Source organism: Leptodactylus fuscus, chromosome 5, assembly GCF_031893055.1.
Source record: "Leptodactylus fuscus isolate aLepFus1 chromosome 5, aLepFus1.hap2, whole genome shotgun sequence".
Classification (NCBI taxonomy): domain Eukaryota; kingdom Metazoa; phylum Chordata; class Amphibia; order Anura; family Leptodactylidae; genus Leptodactylus; species Leptodactylus fuscus.
The window spans coordinates 162181940-162202472 of NC_134269.1; the positions used below are offsets into that span (position 1 = coordinate 162181940).

Here is a 20533-nt window from a genome sequence, read left to right on the forward strand (position 1 = left end):
CTGCGAAATGCAGAGCATGTCCTATTTCCATCCATATTTGCAGCACAACCCCACTCACACAAGTATTTTTTTCAGATCTGTGATGCTGGATGACATACTGATGTAACTCATGTAACTGTAAATGTAACACATTTTTTGTGAAATATGGATTTTTATGCAAACAGTAAAAACTATTACAGGTGTGCACAAGGTGGAAGCCTATTTAGGCACATCTGACAGGATCCCTGACAGGAGTATCGCCACCACTCCATACTGTACTGTATTATTTTTTAATAACTGTAACCAATGGGCAGACTGCTTGTTTAGCCACTAGATGTCAGCACATAAAAACTAAAAGGAAGTGAAACAAATGATGTCATAAAAACATTACAAAGTGTAAAAGATATCCTGGTATCTGATGCAGCCAATACAGATTGTGTCAATAGTAGAAAGTAGATTGATCAGCTGGCAGGTTGACAGATCTATGTTAGTATATATGGTTTAGTATTGGCAGATTACCATACCATTAAAGGAGAGGGATGGCTTCATTCCACTATAGGTAAATACTGGACCTATGTCTATAGGTAGTGCCTGCAGCTTTAAGACGTAATTAGGCTTCATATATAAGGTGGGATGGTAGATCTTGTGTAGGATATCTTGTGCTAAGCTAACATGGCTACAGCTGAAGAAGTAAGTGCTAGGGAAGGATTGAAAATCTAGAGATATATTTTATACATCTTCAGATAACCTTTAATACTGGATATAATGATGTGTTCCTTCTCAATTGCACAAGATGTTTTAAAATGCATGTCTATAATTATATATATATATAAATATTAGTATTTTCAATGGGTATGTTTATGGACAAGTGTTTTTGGTATCTTTGAAACTTTATTGCAAGCTTATATTCCAGAACAAAGTGCTTTATATAGAGTTGTTCTCATTTATGATAGACTTCTTGCAACATTCTGACTAGTGTTTTAGTCCTCCAAAGCTGGTGTGTGTGTGTGTGTGTGTGTGTGTGTGAACACAGCCTAAGTATGGAAGAATGGTGCGTTATCACCTGCGACTGTAATATGGAAACTTCTTATGGTGCATTTAAAGTAGCAATAGCACTAACTCCACTGTATGCAGCCTCCAATGAACATAAAGTATTATCATGCCATTGGTGGTGGTATCTGTAATGGGTAGTTCACACTAGGTCTACGTACATAGGACAGCACGAAAAAACCCTTTTAAAATAAGATGGAACCAGGAAGTTTTTTTTGGCCCTAATTATGTTTTTAATGTCAGTGACCCTGTTATATTAGACAAAAATGTAACTCCTAGGCTAGTATTGTCTGTCAGGCTAGAAAAACTGACCAAAAATGTGACGTCTTATCTTTTTCTGACAATTTACTCAAGTTAAAGAAAAAACTTACACCTAGGGTTATACCAACTGCTCCTATTGTTTTAAAACCAGGAGTTAACGGTCTGTTGCATGGCCTATCTTCACGGTTGTGCACTTGGCCTTAACCTAAAATGTAAAACTTTGCTACAATCGTGCTGCTTATTTTTCAGACCGTCTCCATGCTATAGTGCAATGAATCCCACCTGAAGTCTGATGCAAATTCTGTGGTCACAAGTTACATTCTGATTAGGTTGGGGCTATTAATAGCTCAAATCTCAGACTGACTCTTATGCAACCTCTTAAAGGGCTTGGCCACTTTCAGACCAATGTTAGAGACAAATGTTATGGTTTGTATAATAAACAGTTGTACAATTTTCCAATATACTTTCTGTATCAATTCCTCAGTTTCCTAGATCTCTGCTTGCTGTCATTCATTCTGTTACTTCTAGAGGATAAAACTCTGACCATGGTCATGTGATTTACGGTCCATGGTCATGTGATGAGTGCACAGGTGCCGCTCGTTATAGTCCCAGCACAGTAATCAGACATCTGCCTGGTAATCAGCGGTGCACCTGTGTGCTAGTCACATGACCATGGACCGTAAATCACATGACCATGGACCGTAAATCACATGACCATGGTCAGACTTTTATCCTCTAGAAGGAACAGAATGAAGGATGGTAAGCAGAGATCTAGGAAAGCATGAGGAATTGATACAGAAAGTATATTGGAAAACTGTATATCATTTTATTGTATAAACAATATTTGTTTCTCACTATTGGTTTGAAAGTGGCCAACCCCTTTAACTACTTCCAGACCACCCATAGACTGTAAACGTCCGGGAAGTAGTTGCCTAGTTCTGACTGGATGTACCAGTACGTCCTATCAGAACACAGCAGCTGCTGAAGCAGGGAGTCGGCTGTAACTTCAGCCGGAGTTCCCAGAGAGATGGCAAGGAAGGTTTATTCCCTTCCCTGCCTTCTCGAACGCTATGTATACAGCACTCAATGAGTGCTGTATACACGGCTATGGGCACTGCCATGATGCGGCCGCCCTCTGACCTGGCGGTCACGTGATCCACTGGGCTCAGTGTCTTACAAGAGCTGCTGGGTCCTACAGGACCCAGATCAGCTCTGTAAGTGTAAAGAACTGTGTGCAGGAGGCTGTATTCCTCCTGCAACTGAGGCTAACTGTACCAGCCCCAGTTATAGGGGAAATCGGCCTCCAATACAAAAAAAAAAGTGATCAGATGTTCCCAAAGGTCTCTTATGACCTTATAGGTACATAATCTGAAAAAAAAAAAAAAAATACGCTAATAAAATGCCGTTATTAAAGGTTATAGCCCCACCCCCGATAACACCATACAAAATTAAAAATTACCGTAACAGAGAGGAAAAACTATTTTATAAAGTTTTTTTTTTTTCAGTAGTACTTTAATAAATAAAAAAATAAAGTGAAAACCAGACACAATTTCCCTCCTATGTTTATATTTTCCCGGATATAAAAAAAATTAAAACACTTTTGAAAATAAAAATAAAGCCCTATGTGTCCCTGAAAAAAAAATGCAAAAATTAGTTGAATGAGAAAAATGTTACAGCCCTCAAAACCGCACATACAAAAAAACCAAAAATGTGTCTGGTCCTGGACCACAAATTGGCCCAGTACTGAAGTGGTTAAATGATTTTTTTTTTTTTTTTTTTTTGACTACTTTTGCTGCATTTCTTTCGCACAATTTTTTATTGAATCTCATGTGTTGCTATACATAAAACCTATTTGTAGACTGCAACTATCATGTGTTATACATTGCATGAAAGCTTCCATAGAAACGGTTTTCTCATGAAAAGTTACATGTATGTGAGGCTCAATGTTCTACTAACAGAAGTCAAGTGGACCCAAAAAGTGGAAACACAGTCCACTTAAAAAAAAAAAAAAAAAAAAAAAAAAAAAGTTACTCATGGACCCTATGGATTATAATGGGGTCCGCTGAGTTTCCACCTGAACAATGCATCTTTTCAAGATGATTTGGGAACGGAATCCCTGAATAGTGCAAGCGCTGGTGTGAATCCAGCTGTAGGGCTGAAATAACAGCCAGGTGAGTACAGGCTATATTTGGTATAGTAAACCATCAGTCCATGAGCACCTGTGGGGGGTTAAGTGCTCCGTCAGTCTGAGGTTCCCGTTCAGTGTTACTTTGTATCTGAAAGGGGTGGTATAGAAACTACTGCCAATATTATGGGGCGCATGTGTAAATAAATATCTTTTCCTTCTAGCTAACCTTTAAAGGTATTCCACGAAGAGATGAGAAGAAGAAAAAGAAAAAGGCGACCACTATTGAACATGTGGAAATGCATCTTTTACAGAGCAGGTACAATTTAGAATCAGTCCTTTGTAAGAGCTTGTATAGGACCACCAACTACAGCCTGGCAAAGCCCTCTGAGGGGAGCTGTTTGTATAAAAAGTAATAATGGAGACCTCATGGAAACTAGTCTTGGTTCATAATAACAAGGAAGAATTACTTGCAAGACTGAATTAAATGTAATGTTTAGTAGGATCTAGAGGTGAGCGAGTAGTATTCGATCGAGTAGGTATTCGAAATACTCATTTGAATACTATCGCTATTCGCAGTAAAGATTCGATTCAGAACCAGCATTGATTTGCCGTAGCATTCGGCAAATCAATGCTGGTCCTGCAGCAGGCTCGTCCTTGCTAGTCAGGAGAGCTGGCAGCTTGCTGTTACGAGGGAGCTTACTTTTTCTCATAGGAATGAATTGACCAGCGTTTGGCCAGTGTACAGCATTTGGACAATCACTGCTGCTTCTGCCGGCGGTTTCTGTGAGGAGGCGGAGTCTAAGATCAGACCGCAGTCTCCATTGGTGACTCTCCTTTAGTCAAATAGTGGTTTCCCCCTGTAACAAGCATTTTCTCCCATAGACTATAATGGGATTTGATATTCGATCGAGTAGTCGAATATTGAGGCTCTACTTGAAACGAATCTCAAATATTTCACTACTCGCTCATCTCTAGTAGGATCTCCTTTATGATCTATAAACTGTTCCGCAAAAGCTGATCCAACTGTACAAGACCTGACGTGTCATGCATAAAATATATATTTTGCATTGCCATATTTTGGTGTCTTGCTACAATCTGTTGAATACTGCCTCTTATATAGAAATCAGATGGGAGCAGATGGCTTTTTTTTTTTTTTTTTTTTTTTTTTTTTTAAATTCTGTGAGGCAGGGGCTTTTTAAAGTAGTAGACTTCTGTAGGTTGTACACATGTATGTGTATAAATTTTGAAAGATGTGGCACCTAAAGTAAAATGAAAATCTGTTCTAAAAAAAAGACCAATGTGAACCAGACTGAAATCTATAAAAATAAGTCAAAGTCCCAGATGCGACTCTCCATAGAGTATTAAACATAAGCAGCATTAGTAAGTTTTATGTATTCAGTAACAGATGGTGCTTCACCAGTATTGTATGTTTATCCTGGAAGTAAAAGCTTTCCGTTATTCTACTTAAAGCTTTGGCTATAAAGTAACTTTAGGGTTTTTTTTTTTGTTTTTTTTTCTGCAATATAGTCTTGTAAGAGGACATGGTCCTCCAGAATTATCTTCACAAGAGGCTTTTTGTGCTTTCCTGAACTTGCCTGCCCTCCCCAGATAACATACAGCAATGTAATAATCCATCCTCCTACTACCATTTACAGGTCATAGAGAATGCATTTGCTACATTCAGCTGGAATAATACAATGGAGCATCCTTTAAGATATTTGGATGTAAACTATACTGATGTCTTCCAACAGATTGGGCCAAAAGCTTTGAAATTGGAATAGGAGTCACAATATCTAAGAATTGTTAGAACATGAAATGTTATGTGTTTGAAGATCCTTCTTTTCAGCATGTGTAGAAGACTCTATTATAATCTGTGTTGCACAGTTGGTTAATGCATCATAGAAATCTGAAAAAAAACCTATATGATGCTTCGTGTAACGACTTTATACATTTAGAAAAATAGTTCTTTTGTCTTTTGCTGCACCAGCTCCCATATCTCACCTTATACACCCAGCAGTGGAATTCATTCTTGAAAAGGGTGGGAACCTCACGAGTAAAACAAAGTGAGATCATTTGTCAGTTTAGAAGACCAGATAGTCAGATAGCTGAGTTCTAAAACCTGCTATAGGCTAAGGCTACACATTGTAGAAAATAATGCTGCATTGTACCAGAACATTAAGTCAAAGTGCAGGTGTGAAGGATCTCTTCTCCGCCCAAGCCACTTTTACCCAGCCTCTGGCCTTGCCACGGACAAAACTGTGATCACCTTCTTACCTTTACCGTCCACACTCACCCTGTGAGAGGGACCGGGTCTTATAGGATATGAGATGAGCTTTCTAAAGTTTCATATTTATTAACCCAAGAGGGTCGATACTAGACAACCAACATACATAAAGATATATGCTAGAGGATACAAGCTTGTATGGTTACTAGGGTTGAGCCGATCTTGACTCTTCAGGATCGATTTTAAAATCTGATTTCCGATCATTTTTCATTCGAACCCGATCTCTATCTAAATGCAAGTCAATGGGATTTTTTTTATTAATCGGGGATCGGATTTTAAAAGCAATCCTATTCACTATACAGCATGGAATCTAACAATTGAACGCTTTAATTGTTAGAATCCACGCTGTGTAGTGAGTTACTAAGTAGCCAGAGGATTTTTTTTTTTTTTTTAAATAATCCTCTGGCTACTTAGTCCCCCCGCTGGTGTCCACTTACCTGCAGAGATGGCTGCTCCGGTGTTCTTCTTCGCCTCGCTGCTGCTCTTCTTGCCTCGCTGCCCCCTGCCTCCCAGGTTAGGAGAGTGTGGGTGGGGAGATGTGACATCTCCCCTCCCAGTACCCACCCCCACTCTCCTAAGCCACAAGCCCCGTCTTCCAAGCTCTTTAAACACTAAACTGGGAGGCAAGGCGAGAAGAGCAGTGTGGAGCGGCAGCGAGGCGAAGAACAACACCGGGACTGGAGCAGCCATCTCTGGAGGTAAGTAGCTACTAGAGATGTTACTTTAGTCTCCCTTTAGAATGAATGGAGGCAGCAAGCGTGCAGGGGGTTAAGGCTGTGTGCCGGCTGCTTCCATTCATTCCTATGGAACTGCAGCGGAGCCTTCACACTGAGTATACACTATATACTGTGTGAAGGCTAAGCAAAGCATTGTGGGAAATACTACCAATCTCAATTCCACCTAAAAAGATTGTGTTCAGAATCGCGATCGTGAAATTTTCTCGATCGCCGATCTCTTCCGAACACGATCGCTCAACCCTAATGGTTACAGAAATATATATATGTTACAGTGCAGTAAGATAAGAAGAATAAAAGAATAGAAACAGAATTAGAATTGGGTCTCCAGATTTCACCTCATGAAATCCAGGGCACAGTTCTTTAGAGTCCATAAGCTGTGAGTCCATAGGTAATCCTTAGGTGGTAAGGGTTTGACTACCCCATTAGCAGAATAGTCCAGGGTGCATGGTATTTCCATAGGCAATAGAGTCCATAGTCCATGGGATTAGCTTCCACAGCACTTTGACACACCCAGCAGTCCAGGAAGAACAAGAGCCTGGGGTCTTGTCACGTGTGACAACAGATCTCCACTCAGCCCCCTCCCACGATGAAGACAGCAAGGTGGGAAGTACTCCTCCCCCCCCGCCCTCACCTTGTACCAGTATGACTATATACGGTCATAACTCTTTGAAGGTTTCCTCGGAGTCAGCTTGTCTGCTAAAAGGTGATAGCAAGGCTCTCTGTCCACTGATCCCAGACACCCGCTGCTAAGAATAACAAAGTTAGCAGAAGTCTGACAATGCCATGCCGAGGGTAAGACAACGGGATGAACAAGCTACCTCCAGGGGGTAATTGGGCTTGGACAATTGGAATTTTTTTTTATTTTTTTAAGCGGTTTCTGAAATCCAGTCCAAAAAACTCTGTGTGAACTCAGCCTAAGAGAGTAGAACATAATGGCATAACTAAAGTCTTGTGGGCCCGGAGAAATGTTTTGTCCCTCTACCTCATCCCTACAGTGAATTCTTGATAGTGATGGTTATGGCTGCTAAGGGGTTTAATCAACCATAATATGGTTAGGGTAATCTGTGGGTCTCCTTGGTTTATGGGCCAGATGGAAGCTGCAATATCAATACTAACGCCAGTGCTTATGGGCCCCCTAAGGCTCATAGGCCTTGGTGCAACTGCAGCCTCTGCACCCCCTCAAGTTATGCCCCTGGTAGAAGATAAAAATAAAACTTCACCTTTATTTCTGCAGAGTTCCCAGATCAGATATTGATCCCGCTTTTCTGGTTTATAACGGCCCAAAAGATAAGGGTTACAAAACATATGTAGAAAGTATATTAGTCACTAGCATCAATATCATCTCTCTGGATGTAGAGTAGAGTGAGGGAACGGGGGGGGGGGGGGGGGGATTAGAGGGGGGTGGTGCATATAATGTAGGGCTGTTGCTCTTAACAGCTGATGGTGCTCCACATCAGGTTCATCTTAAATCTAAGAGGACTATCTCACGCCCCAAATAGAGCCTCAGGTATGTCTATGCTCGCAGTCAGCTGGACTGTCACTGAACAAGGAGGACCCATGGCAGTCTATAGTGGAGTATGCCCTTAAAGGGTGACATTAATAACACCACCTCACCCTTACACCTATAGTATACACATAAAGATCTCACCCTCAATACTAAATGTTTAAATTAAAATCCCAACACGTTTCACCAGGCATTGCAGTGATACTGAATGACTTTGGTCTTTCCTCAATTTTAGCAGTACTTAAAGGGGTTGTCCCATCACAAGGATCCTATCTATACTGCTAGTTTATGTGGATTTAAAACTTTTCCTAAGTGCATTGCTTTATCAAAACTGCTTTGTTTGGCTGCTATCTTAATTTATTCACTTCATTGTTTACACTTTCTATGGCCCTTGGTATTATCTGGTCATTTGTCAAGTGATGTAGCCGCCTGCTCTCATTGGGGGGGAGGGAGGGGCTGGGAACAGCTCTGAGCTGTAAGTAGCAGAGCTCTGGGATTTCTGAGCTCTTATCAGTTGGTTTAATTGAATTTGGCTGAGATAGGGAGTCCATTACCTCTGTATGTAATGCAAACTGACTCAAATCCAGCTGTTACATCAGCTTCACACTGTGGTAATTCATTTACAACCAATCCCGTGCAAGTGAAACCCCGCCCACCTATGTGCTGAGCAAAGCAGGAAGTGAAGAGAGCACAACAGCCTGAAGGTTAGTGAATAAGCGTCATGGGAATATCCCTTTAATATTAGATTGAAATTTTATCATTTCTTTAGATGGGCTCTCTGGTTCTTCAAAAATGTGAAAAGCCAACCATGGCAGTGTAACTTGCGCCTTGTGACAACATTCAACACAGTAGAAGATTTTTGGTCGTAAGTACAAACCTGCTACTACAGCATTTACCCCTAAAGTTATTCACTTATGAGTTACTATATATATAACCTGCACACAGTAGTGCGGCCCCTGCACACAGTAGTGTACCTTTTCAGACCCCAGAGTATAATAATCGGAGACCCAGGGGGAGAAAAACATTAAAAAAAAAAGTTACTCGCCTATCTCCCGTCTCCTACGCTGTCAGCCTTCGAAGTAGTCTCTTCAATGATTTCAGACGTCACATGACTCGGGACACAGGCTGGGATCATGAGACGTCAGACGACTAGGCCGAAGACTGCACGGATCGTGGAGAGGTAAGTAACGTTTCTTTTTTATTTTTTATATATATAATTTTTTTTCTTGCCTCTCCCAGTGCGCCAATCATTATACTCGGGGGGGGGGGGGGGGTAGACTTCCTTTCGGCTTGCCTCAAGGAAGTCTACCACCGGAATACAATCGATATACTGTTGTAGGGGTTGCTGGTGAACATACAGTACAATTCCTATGCATATGAATCCAATCCTGGCTCTGGCACAAAAAGGGCAAAAATCTGCAAAAAATAAGGCTGCGTTTCTGCAATATGAGGCCTCAGCCTAAAGCTCATTCTACCAGAACCATTTGTTTCTTGGACAGAAAGGGCTGATGCCTCCTTAGATCAAAATTGTAGAGCAGCTACTCTGATCTTCAGCCTCATACATTTACTAAACATTAGATTGTATTAGTTCCTGCAGATGATAGTGGAGTGTATTGCAATATTTTAAGATCAAGTAATGGACTTACCCACTATTGAGTAGAGCTGCTGAGGCTTTACCTTGATCATGGCAACTGACCCCTCCCCCCCCCCCCCTCTCCTAGTTTGCATGTGCATGTTATACTACACTGTGCGTCTGTAAAAATTCTGCATCATGTAATCCACCCCAAGACTTTTTTTCATCTCAATTCCAGAAGTCTCCCATTTATAACTGGGGTGTGAAACAGCTTTGTGTAAATTTCTATCCCCTGCATAATAACAAGTGTCATATCTTCAGCTCTTAGTGCCCATGTAGATACAATAGTATCTACATAAATACTATACAGATATTGACTCTTGCTGCGCATGATTTTCTCAGAATTCATACATCTAACCTATGAAACAAATAAAACCCTCCTCATATTAAAATGTCAATCACTGTTCCCACTACTATCATTGAGAAGTGATTTATGGAGAGGTTGTAAAGTATTAAGTGTTGAAATTAGATTTCCCTCCGTCCAGAAGATTACTATTAGATTATCTCTGCTTGTAATGGCAGTAATTCTGATAATCTACAAGGGAATTGTTGACAATACAGTTCCCTAATGTAATATCAAGAGTGGATCCAAGGCAGAGCTTCACTTTCCCTACTTGGATAATTCCCTTTTTATTGTTTCTTGTGGCTGGTGGTAGTTCTTCAGACACAGAAGCCATTGAGAATGAATATTTGTCTTGACTGTTACTGTTGGAGTGGGTGTTGAAGAAGGGGACATGACCAACCAGTCCTAAAGCAATGTAGTAGTTAAAGCAGATTGTTCCATTCATGGTTATTTGTGAGTAGTCACCATGTATGCCTATGTACTGCCTGTGGCTGTCATACTTTGTCTCCTGGAGAACACTTTGTATAAGTTGACCTTAACCTAAATAGGAAAGTCTTTTAAGATATCCACTGGTGAATCAATAACCATTATCCTTTCTAATTCTTAGACTTTATACACATGTCCAGCTTGCAAGCAAGTTGTCATCTGGCTGTGACTACTCCATCTTTAAGGTGAGAGAATTCTTATAACAAAGCTTGTTTTCTAGGTATCTTTCAGGGGGATCCCCATTATCATCCACTTGGCTGGTGATTTGATTTCATTAGGGCAATGATGGTGAACCTTTAAGAGACCGAGTGCCTAAACTGCAACCCAAAGCCCACTAACTAATCAGTGTCAACATGGCAATTTAACCCAAATAATGTACAGATCCACAACTGCAGACAATTACAAACTAGAGATGAGCGAACAGTAAAATATTCAATATTCGTTTTGAATAGCCGCTCAATATTCGACTATTCGATCGAATATCGAATCCTATTCTAGTCTATGGGGAAAAAATACTTGGTTTCAGGGGAACCCACCATTCGACTCAGGAGGGTCACCAAGTCCACTATGACTCCTCAGCAAATGATGCCAACACCTCTGCAATGCAACTGGGACAGTAGGGGAAGCATGCCTGGGGGAATCTAACCCAAGCCTAAGTCACAGGTTTACCCCACCATCACATTCTATCAACTACACACTTTCTACACTCAAAAAAAACCTCTATCAAAGTGGGAAAATACCTGGAAACCTTCTTTCTTCCCCAATTGTATGGACAGAAACCCAAATTTTACGCTAAATAAACATTACCCATGACAACCGCAGATGGAATAAGCAAATCATCTGTTACCTCTAGTGATTCAGGACGTGGTGAAACAGAGAGAGGGACAGTCAACGGAGCCGAAAACAGCTCCTGGGATGTGGGATTAGTTTGCTGGGAAGATTGGGCATGTTGTGAGGAAGGAGGACCAGACTGTTGGGTAGGAGGAGGAGTTGAGGTAGAGGCTGACTGGCTGGTGGAGAATGTCCTGGAAGCCTTGTCCGCCAGCCGTCGTAACATCTCTTCCTGGTGCTCGGGCCTGGTTAAGGTTGTACCCTGAACCCATATTGATAGTGGTGTTACATACAAATGGGTTAATCACTGACTGGTCCTTGTCACTATTGAAACCAATAGCTGTGGCAGCTGCTCAGTAACTACCTACCTGCATATTAATTTCATATCAAAGCACTATGCTCTGGAACTAAATTCACATCATGGCTGCCACTCTTGAAATCAATAGCGGTTGCGATTCCTCAAAACTGCTGCGCCTATTGACTTCGAGTGATATTTTATCAATGATTTGGACCAATTGAATTTAGCACCAGAGCAATATGCTTTCAGCTGTCCCCATCGCCTAGAGGCTGTTGCAGTTTTAAAAATAGTAGTTTTATTTGAATTGATATTTTTGGCAGTTTGTCCATTTGAATTTAGCACCAAATCACTGCAAAGTCAAGAATGGCTACTGATATGAATAGCGACTGTTGGCTCTTCAATGACTAGCCCACTTGCATTCAGCAGCGACGCAGTTGGTACGGCTCCACCGGCTTTTTGTAAATACTATACATATACTTGCTGTACCAACAGTTTTCTAGATGGACTGCAGACATTTGCTTGGTAACTCATTGGAAATGTCTGGCAGCTCATGCTATGACATCTGGAGCAATGTGCTGAAGTCATGTTAATGATGGCTACACCTGTACCAGCAGACTTGGTCAGGTACTCATTGCAGATATACCACAACAGCTAATACAAGATAAAACTTCAGATAAACCAGTACAGTGTATATAAAAAAAAAAAAAACTGCTGGTGCTCATGTGTAGATGGATTTTTTTTTTTTTTTTTTTTTTTTTTTTTTTCCCCCATACATCTGAATTGGGTTTTTGTAAAAATCCATGGCCTTTATACAAAAGAGAAGAAAAATTCAGATGAATGGATTAGAACACTAGAGATTTTGGATGGCCACTTTAAACAGTTTTCTGCCAGTATGCTGAATAATAAAAGGTGATCGATTTATTTTTAGGTTGGGATTGAACCCATGTGGGAAGACAGTCGTAACAAGAGGGGTGGGAGATGGCTTATCACTCTTTCCAAGCAGCAACGACACAGTGACCTGGACGCTCTCTGGCTAGAGACTGTAAGTAACAGCTGCTAGAAAGCTGAAAACAATAATAAATGAAACCTAGGGCTCTGGCCTTCACACAATGGTGGGTGTAGAGGACCAATCTCCCATGACCTGGGTGGGAAACCTGAAATGTTTCACTATATTCTTTACAGTTTGTGTAAACAGTCCAGCAGTTCTAAAAACACAAAAGTGGAAATTGATTTTTGGAAGCGAATGAGAACATGCTTTGTTCTTTTTTTTCTAAAACTGATGTTTCCTATGATGGTCTTGCTTTGAACCACGTTGGAGTAAGATGTAACAGATTTGGAGACAAAGGCCTTGTTTGTGAGCCTGAAGGGCTTGTATGGATTTCCTGTTAGGTTTGTAGAGAAACTGTATATACCACTGACTGCAAACATACCCAGTGAAGTCTAATCTTATAGCCACATTTTGTGTCCCATACTTTGAAAAGAACATTGGTCAAATGTGAGAATTACTAGCCTGTTAATTTTACTAGTGGAAACAGTGTGCTTGGAGATGTCAGTCCCATAGACTTAGAAAGGAGCTGAAGTGTACATGCTCAACCGCAACCTTTCAGCATTCATCACTGGCTGGGGGCCCTAGCATCAAACAGAAACTGATCACCCATCATATGGATTGGTGTTTGTGGGAAAGCCAGTTTAAGACTAATATGAAACTGGGCGAACACACTGAGGACTCGCTGGTGGCTAACTGGCTGCAATGAACGGTACAAGTTATAGTGGAGATATCATCCTTTTCCTTTGAAGAGGAAGGAGAATGGGGGGGGGGGGGAGGGGGACTGATACAGTAGCATTTCAGTCTGTGGAATGTCAGTTTTTTTTTTTGCGGGTTTTTCAATCTTCAAGAGTATGAAGGTTACAATCAGTGGAAGACCCACTGTGATTCCAGTAGGTGTGCTGCTGCCAAAAAGTGTGGCTTTGTTTTTATTTTTTGCCCTTTTTATTAGTACGTAAAAAACTTTAACTTGAATAGCATTATTGTAGGTGACTTTGAACCTTTGGGATGGTTTTGGATGGGACATGTGTATATAGGAAGATATAGTAGAGAAATCCACTGCAAACCCATTAACCTAAACTAACTAGTTCCTTTATGCCGCCTTACCAAGTTACTATGTCTAATTGGAGAAGCCTTTGGTGAATACAGTGAAGAAGTCTGTGGCGCAGTCATTAACATTCGGGCAAAGGGAGATAAGATTGCAATCTGGACCAGAGAGGCTGAAAACCGAGAGGCTGTTACTCATATTGGGTAAGACTGAACAGAGGCTGCATTTACTGCTTTTTCTGGTTAGTAGCAATTGTGGAAGCTGAGAGAAACTACTGGGGGGGATTTATTAACCATCTACACCACTCTTCTGGTGAAATAGGTGACACATCTTTGGTGCAAGGCCCTTTCTTGTCAGTGTGTGCCACATTCCCCATTCTGCATGTCACTTGCCACTTTCTGTGAATCGGGTAGGCCAGGGATGACTCAGCCTGACATATTTATTACAGCTCAAACCAGCTTTGTTACATGAATTCTACTGAATAATTCACGTGTATCTTGTACCAGGTGGAGCTTTAAAACTGGCATATGAATTAAGATGTCTGGCTTTTGGTCCCTGCTAGAGATGAGCGAACAGTAAAATGTTCGATATTCGTTTCGAGTAGCCCCTCAATATTCGACTACTCGAATTGAATATCGAACCCTATTATAGTCTATGGGGGGAAAATGCTCGTTTCAGGGGTAGGCAAAGTTTGCTCAAATTATACTTACCAAGTCCACGAGTGAGGGTCAGGCTGGATCCTCCGTGCAGTCTTCTGCTTGCAGGGTCCCCACGGTGTCTTCTGGCTGTTCATTCACTCTGCCAGGCATCGAGCCTGGGCAGAGCCGACTGCGCATGCCCGCACTACAAGCGGACATGTGCAGTCCGCTCTGCCCAGGCCTGATGCCTGTCAGAGTGAATGAACAGCTTGAAGACGCTGCGGTGAAGCTGCACAGAGAAGACTTCTAAAGGTAGGAGAAAAACCAGCATTGATTGGCCGACTGTATAGCATTCGGTCAATCAATGCTGGTTCTGCATCGAACTTTTACATTCGAACAGCGAGTGGTACTCGATCGAGTGAGTATTTCGAATACCGTAGTATTCGATCGAATACCTACTCCGAGTACTACTTGCTCATCTCTAGTCCCTACCAGCCACACTTGCAGAAAGTGGCAAGCAAGATATGGGGCATGTGGCACACTTTTTAGTTCAAGAAGGGGCTATATGCCAAATCACATACACCGATCTACACCATAAAACTGATATAAATGTCCTTCTCAGTCCTCTGGATCCTTGATGCCTCTGGTTCTTTCCTGTGATGGGATGTCTACAGGACTAACAATCCCTTATGTTTTAGAACTATGACATTCCTGATGTCCTTTATCTGAAAATTACTTTAGTTAGTAGATAGTTGAGATTTGGATTACTGGACATTTGGTCAGTTTGGTGTGTGTGTGTGTGTGTGTGTGTGTGTGTGTGTGTGTGTGTGTGTGTATGTATATTATAAATTTATTTTTTTTTTTTTCTCCTACCCTACAACCACCATAAATGGTTGATAAATTCCTCCTGATGTATCTTGATTATAACAGTTTTACCTTTTATGTATCTGGCTATAAACTGGGTTAAATATGGAGTGCCCTCATAAATCTTAAAATTGTAGGAACCTTTTAATTCACAATATCATTACCAATGTATTAACATAATGGACAGCTATGAAATATACGCATAGGATTTACTTTATGGTAAATATCTTGCTGACTAGCCCTTTAACTTAATGTATTAGTAATTAAAGAGGGCTTACAAATGCATACTTTTACAATAGCTGTCCCAAAATCTGGCCTGGACACCTCCTTTTTTTTTTTTTTATTTGCAAGTGATTGGTGCTTGTAAGGTTTATGCTGTCTGACTCAATTTAATAGCCCCCTTCTCCATTAAGGCTAATACAGAGAGCTGACTTGACTAATGAACAGTCGGACAGCTAGTCCCATTCAAAGCAGTCCCTAGTCATGTGCTGAGACATATGGGGAAGCTCCCGCTCTGCATTACAAAGGACCCACAAGTGAAGCAGATGGGATGATATTGGGACATCAAGGCAGATATTACAGGAAAAAAGTATATTTAGTAAGAGTAATTGACCTTCTAGGTTTTTTTTATTTTTTTTTTAGGAATATCCAGATTGTATGTTTGCAATCAATAAAGCAATGATAAAAATAAGTGAGAATAGTTTTATGGTTTGCTTAATTTTTTTTTTTTCCTACAGTAAAGTGTATAAGGAGAGACTGGGCCTGTCTTCCAAAGTAGTCATCGGTTATCAAGCACATGCAGACACTGCTACCAAGAGCAACTCCCTTACCAAGAATAAGTTTGTGGTATGAAGACCCTACAAATACTAGTTATCTGCACTTTTTTTGTGGTGGATAAGTCATGAAAGCATTAAGTATATCATTTAATGTAAATAAAATATTGTGTTCATCAATGCACAGATATTTGGGGTGCAAACTTTAAGGGGTTTCCAGCTTTTTCTTTTTTTTGATGACTGCAAAATAAATGACAAGAAGAAAAAAAAAAATCTGACTTCTATCCGGACTACTGTTATGTTGTACCACCTGCTGACACTGCCAAATGCTTCACCGTGAAGAGGACTGTAACTCAATGATTGAGAATAATTCCTCCCCCCCCCCCCCCCCTCCTCCTCCTCCTGCAACTACAATACTGTATGATATATCATGTTAATGCAGTGCAAATCTGAAGTGTGGACGTACACGGCATATAGTACACAACAGCACTTTTCTGAAAGGGGTGATATCAGGGAATTTTGATAGAGGAAGACCTGCAGCTTTTTTGATAAGACTCTAGGGGGAAAAAACAGCTCCTTATCTCCAAGTGTGGTTTGAAACCCCACCCATCAGTAAAAAAAATTTCTGTACAGACTGTTCTTACAGATTATCACCTAACTTTTCAATTTCCATTCATAGAATTGCTAGCCTGCTTACATTTAAATATTTTGTAAATACAGCCAATATTTCCAAGTATGTGTGGATGTACAGGAGCAGATTCAGAGTAACTAGACAAGGGTGGTATTGTAGGAAAAAAAAAAAAAAAATTGGACCAGGTCATTATATCAAACCCATCTGTCATTTGACCACTTGCCATGCTAGGTTCACATCTGTAATTGGTTTTCTATCATTTGGGTCCACCAGAGAGCTCAAACGCCTAAACAGCAGACCTCATAGACTATAATGGTGTTCGTCTTGTAGGACTTTTCTCTATGGTGGTTTCTGAGGGTGCATGCACATGGAGTTACGCTCCGCTCATTCAGACACGTAAACACTAGAGATGAGCGAACAGTGTTCTATCGAACTCATGTTCGATCGGATATTAGGCTGTTCGGCATGTTCGAATCGAATCGAACACCGCGTGGTAAAGTGCGCCATTACTCGATTCCCCTCCCACCTTCCCTGGCGCCTTTTTTGCTCCAATAACAGCGCAGGGTAGGTGGGACAGGAACTACGACACCGGTGACGTTGAAAAAAGTAGGCAAAACCCATTGGCTGCCGAAAACATGTGACCTCTAATTTAAAAGAACAGCGCCGCCCAGGTTCGCGTCATTCTGAGCTTGCAATTCACCGAGGACGGAGGTTTCCGTCCAGCTAGCTAGGGCTTAGATTCTGGGTAGGCAGGGACAGGCTAGGATAGGAAGGAGAAGACAACCAACAGCTCTTGTAAGAGCTAAATTCCAGGGAGAAGCTTGTCAGTGTAACGTGGCACTGACGGGCTCAATCGCCGCAACCCAGCTTTCCCAGGATCCTGAATGGAATACACTGTCAGTGTATTCCCGTATACCCTATATATACCCCGATACCCGTTCCAACGGTGTGCCCCCCCACCTTCACCCCAGAAATACCCTGCAAGTCCCCTAGCAATAGAATTGGGGCTATATACACCCACAATTTTTACTACTGGTATACAGTGCCATTGTCTGACTGGGAATTCAAAGAATATATTGGGAATACAAATACCCTCATTTCTTGCTACTGCCATATAGTGCCAGTGTCTGACTGGGAATTCAAAGAATATATTGGGGTTACGTGCACCCACAATTTTTACTACTGGTATACAGTGCCATTGTCTGACTGGGAATTCAAAGAATATATTGGGAATACAAATACCCTCATTTCTTGCTACTGCCATATAGTGCCAGTTTCTGACTGGTAATTCAAAGAATATATTGGGGTTACGTGCACCCACAATTTTTACTACTGGTATACAGTGCCATTGTCTGACTGGGAATTCAAAGAATATATTGGGAATACAAATACCCTCATTTCTTGCTACTGCCATATAGTGCCAGTGTCTGACTGGGAATTCAAAGAATATATTGGGGTTACGTGCACCCACAATTTTTACTACTGGTATACAGTGCCATTGTCTGACTGGGAATTCAAAGAATATATTGGGAATACAAATACCCTCATTTCTTGCTACTGCCATATAGTGCCAGTGTCTGACTGGGAATTCAAAGAATATATTGGGGTTACGTGCACCCACAATTTTTACTACTGGTATACAGTGCCATTGTCTGACTGGGAATTCAAAGAATATATTGGGGTTATAAATACCCTCATTTCTTGCTACTGCCATATAGTGCCAGTTTCTGACTGGTAATTCAAAGAATATATTGGGGTTAAATGCACCCACAATTTTTACTACTGGTATACAGTGCCATTGTCTGACTGGGAATTCAAAGAGTATATTGGGAATACAAATACCCTCATTTCTTGCTACTGCCATATAGTGCCAGTTTCTGACTGGTAATTCAAAGAATATATTGGGGTTACGTGCACCCACAATTTTTACTACTGGTATACAGTGCCATTGTCTGACTGGGAATTCAAAGAGTATATTGGGAATACAAATACCCTCATTTCTTGCTACTGCCATATAGTGCCAGTTTCTGACTGGTAATTCAAAGAATATATTGGGGTTACGTGCACCCACAATTTTTACTACTGGTATACAGTGCCATTGTCTGACTGGGAATTCAAAGAATATATTGGGGTTATAAATACCCTCATTTCTTGCTACTGCCATATAGTGCCAGTTTCTGACTGGTAATTCAAAGAATATATTGGGGTTACGTGCACCCACAATTTTTACTACTGGTATACAGTGCCATTGTCTGACTGGGAATTCAAAGAGTATATTGGGAATACAAATACCCTCATTTCTTGCTACTGCCATATAGTGCCAGTTTCTGACTGGTAATTCAAAGAATATATTGGGGTTACGTGCACCCACAATTTTTACTACTGGTATACAGTGCCATTGTCTGACTGGGAATTCAAAGAATATATTGGGGTTATAAATACCCTCATTTCTTGCTACTGCCATATAGTGCCAGTTTCTGACTGGTAATTCAAAGAATATATTGGGGTTACGTGCACCCACAATTTTTACTACTGGTATACAGTGCCATTGTCTGACTGGGAATTCAAAGAGTATATTGGGAATACAAATACCCTCATTTCTTGCTACTGCCATATAGTGCCAGTTTCTGACTGGTAATTCAAAGAATATATTGGGGTTACGTGCACCCACAATTTTTACTACTGGTATACAGTGCCATTGTCTGACTGGGAATTCAAAGAATATATTGGGGTTATAAATACCCTCATTTCTTGCTACTGCCATATAGTGCCAGTTTCTGACTGGTAATTCAAAGAATATATTGGGGTTACGTGCACCCACAATTTTTACTACTGGTATACAGTGCCATTGTCTGACTGGGAATTCAAAGAGTATATTGGGAATACAAATACCCTCATTTCTTGCTACTGCCATATAGTGCCAGTTTCTGACTGGTAATTCAAAGAATATATTGGGGTTACGTGCACCCACAATTTTTACTACTGGTATACAGTGCCATTGTCTGACTGGGAATTCAAAGAATATATTGGGGTTATAAATACCCTCATTTCTTGCTACTGCCATATAGTGCCAGTTTCTGACTGGTAATTCAAAGAATATATTGGGGTTACGTGCACCCACAATTTTTACTACTGGTATACAGTGCCATTGTCTGACTGGGAATTCAAAGAGTATATTGGGAATACAAATACCCTCATTTCTTGCTACTGCCATATAGTGCCAGTTTCTGACTGGGAATTCAAAGAATATATTGGGGTTACGTGCACCCACAATTTTTACTACTGGTATACAGTGCCATTGTCTGACTGGGAATTCAAAGAATATATTGGGGTTATAAATACCCTCATTTCTTGCTACTGCCATATAGTGCCAGTTTCTGACTGGTAATTCAAAGAATATATTGGGGTTACGTGCACCCACAATTTTTACTACTGGTATACAGTGCCATTGTCTGACTGGGAATTCAAAGAGTATATTGGGAATACAAATACCCTCATTTCTTGCTACTGCCATATAGTGCCAGTTTCTGACTGGGAATTCAAAGAATATATTGGGGTTACGTGCACCCACAATTTTTACTACTGGTATACAGTGCCATTGTCTGACTGGGAATTCAAAGAGTATATTGGGAATACAAATACCCTCATTTCTTGCTACTGCCATATAGTGCCAGTGTCTGACTGGGAATTCAAAGAATATATTGGGGTTACGTGCACCCACAATTTTTACTACTGGTATACAGTGCCATTGTCTGACTGGGAATTCAAAGAATATATTGGGGTTATAAATACCCTCATTTCTTGCTACTGCCATATAGTGCCAGTTTCTGACTGGTAATTCAAAGAATATATTGGGGTTACGTGCACCCACAATTTTTACTACTGGTATACAGTGCCATTGTCTGACTGGGAATTCAAAGAGTATATTGGGAATACAAATACCCTCATTTCTTGCTACTGCCATATAGTGCCAGTGTCTGACTGGGAATTCAAAGAATAT

The 20533-nt window shown here is 40.8% G+C and overlaps 1 protein-coding gene across 1 annotated transcript; it reads left to right on the forward strand.

Annotated features, from left to right (window-relative positions):
* The first annotated feature begins 651 nt into the window (after positions 1 to 651).
* Positions 652 to 15981, forward strand: EIF4E1B (eukaryotic translation initiation factor 4E family member 1B). Its single transcript, XM_075274700.1, has 7 exons — positions 652 to 669; positions 3640 to 3734; positions 8713 to 8808; positions 10527 to 10590; positions 12463 to 12576; positions 13691 to 13830; positions 15867 to 15981. Exons 1-7 carry the CDS (start codon positions 652 to 654, stop codon positions 15979 to 15981), a joined length of 642 nt encoding a protein of 213 aa, XP_075130801.1.
* Positions 15982 to 20533: the final 4552 nt, after the last annotated feature.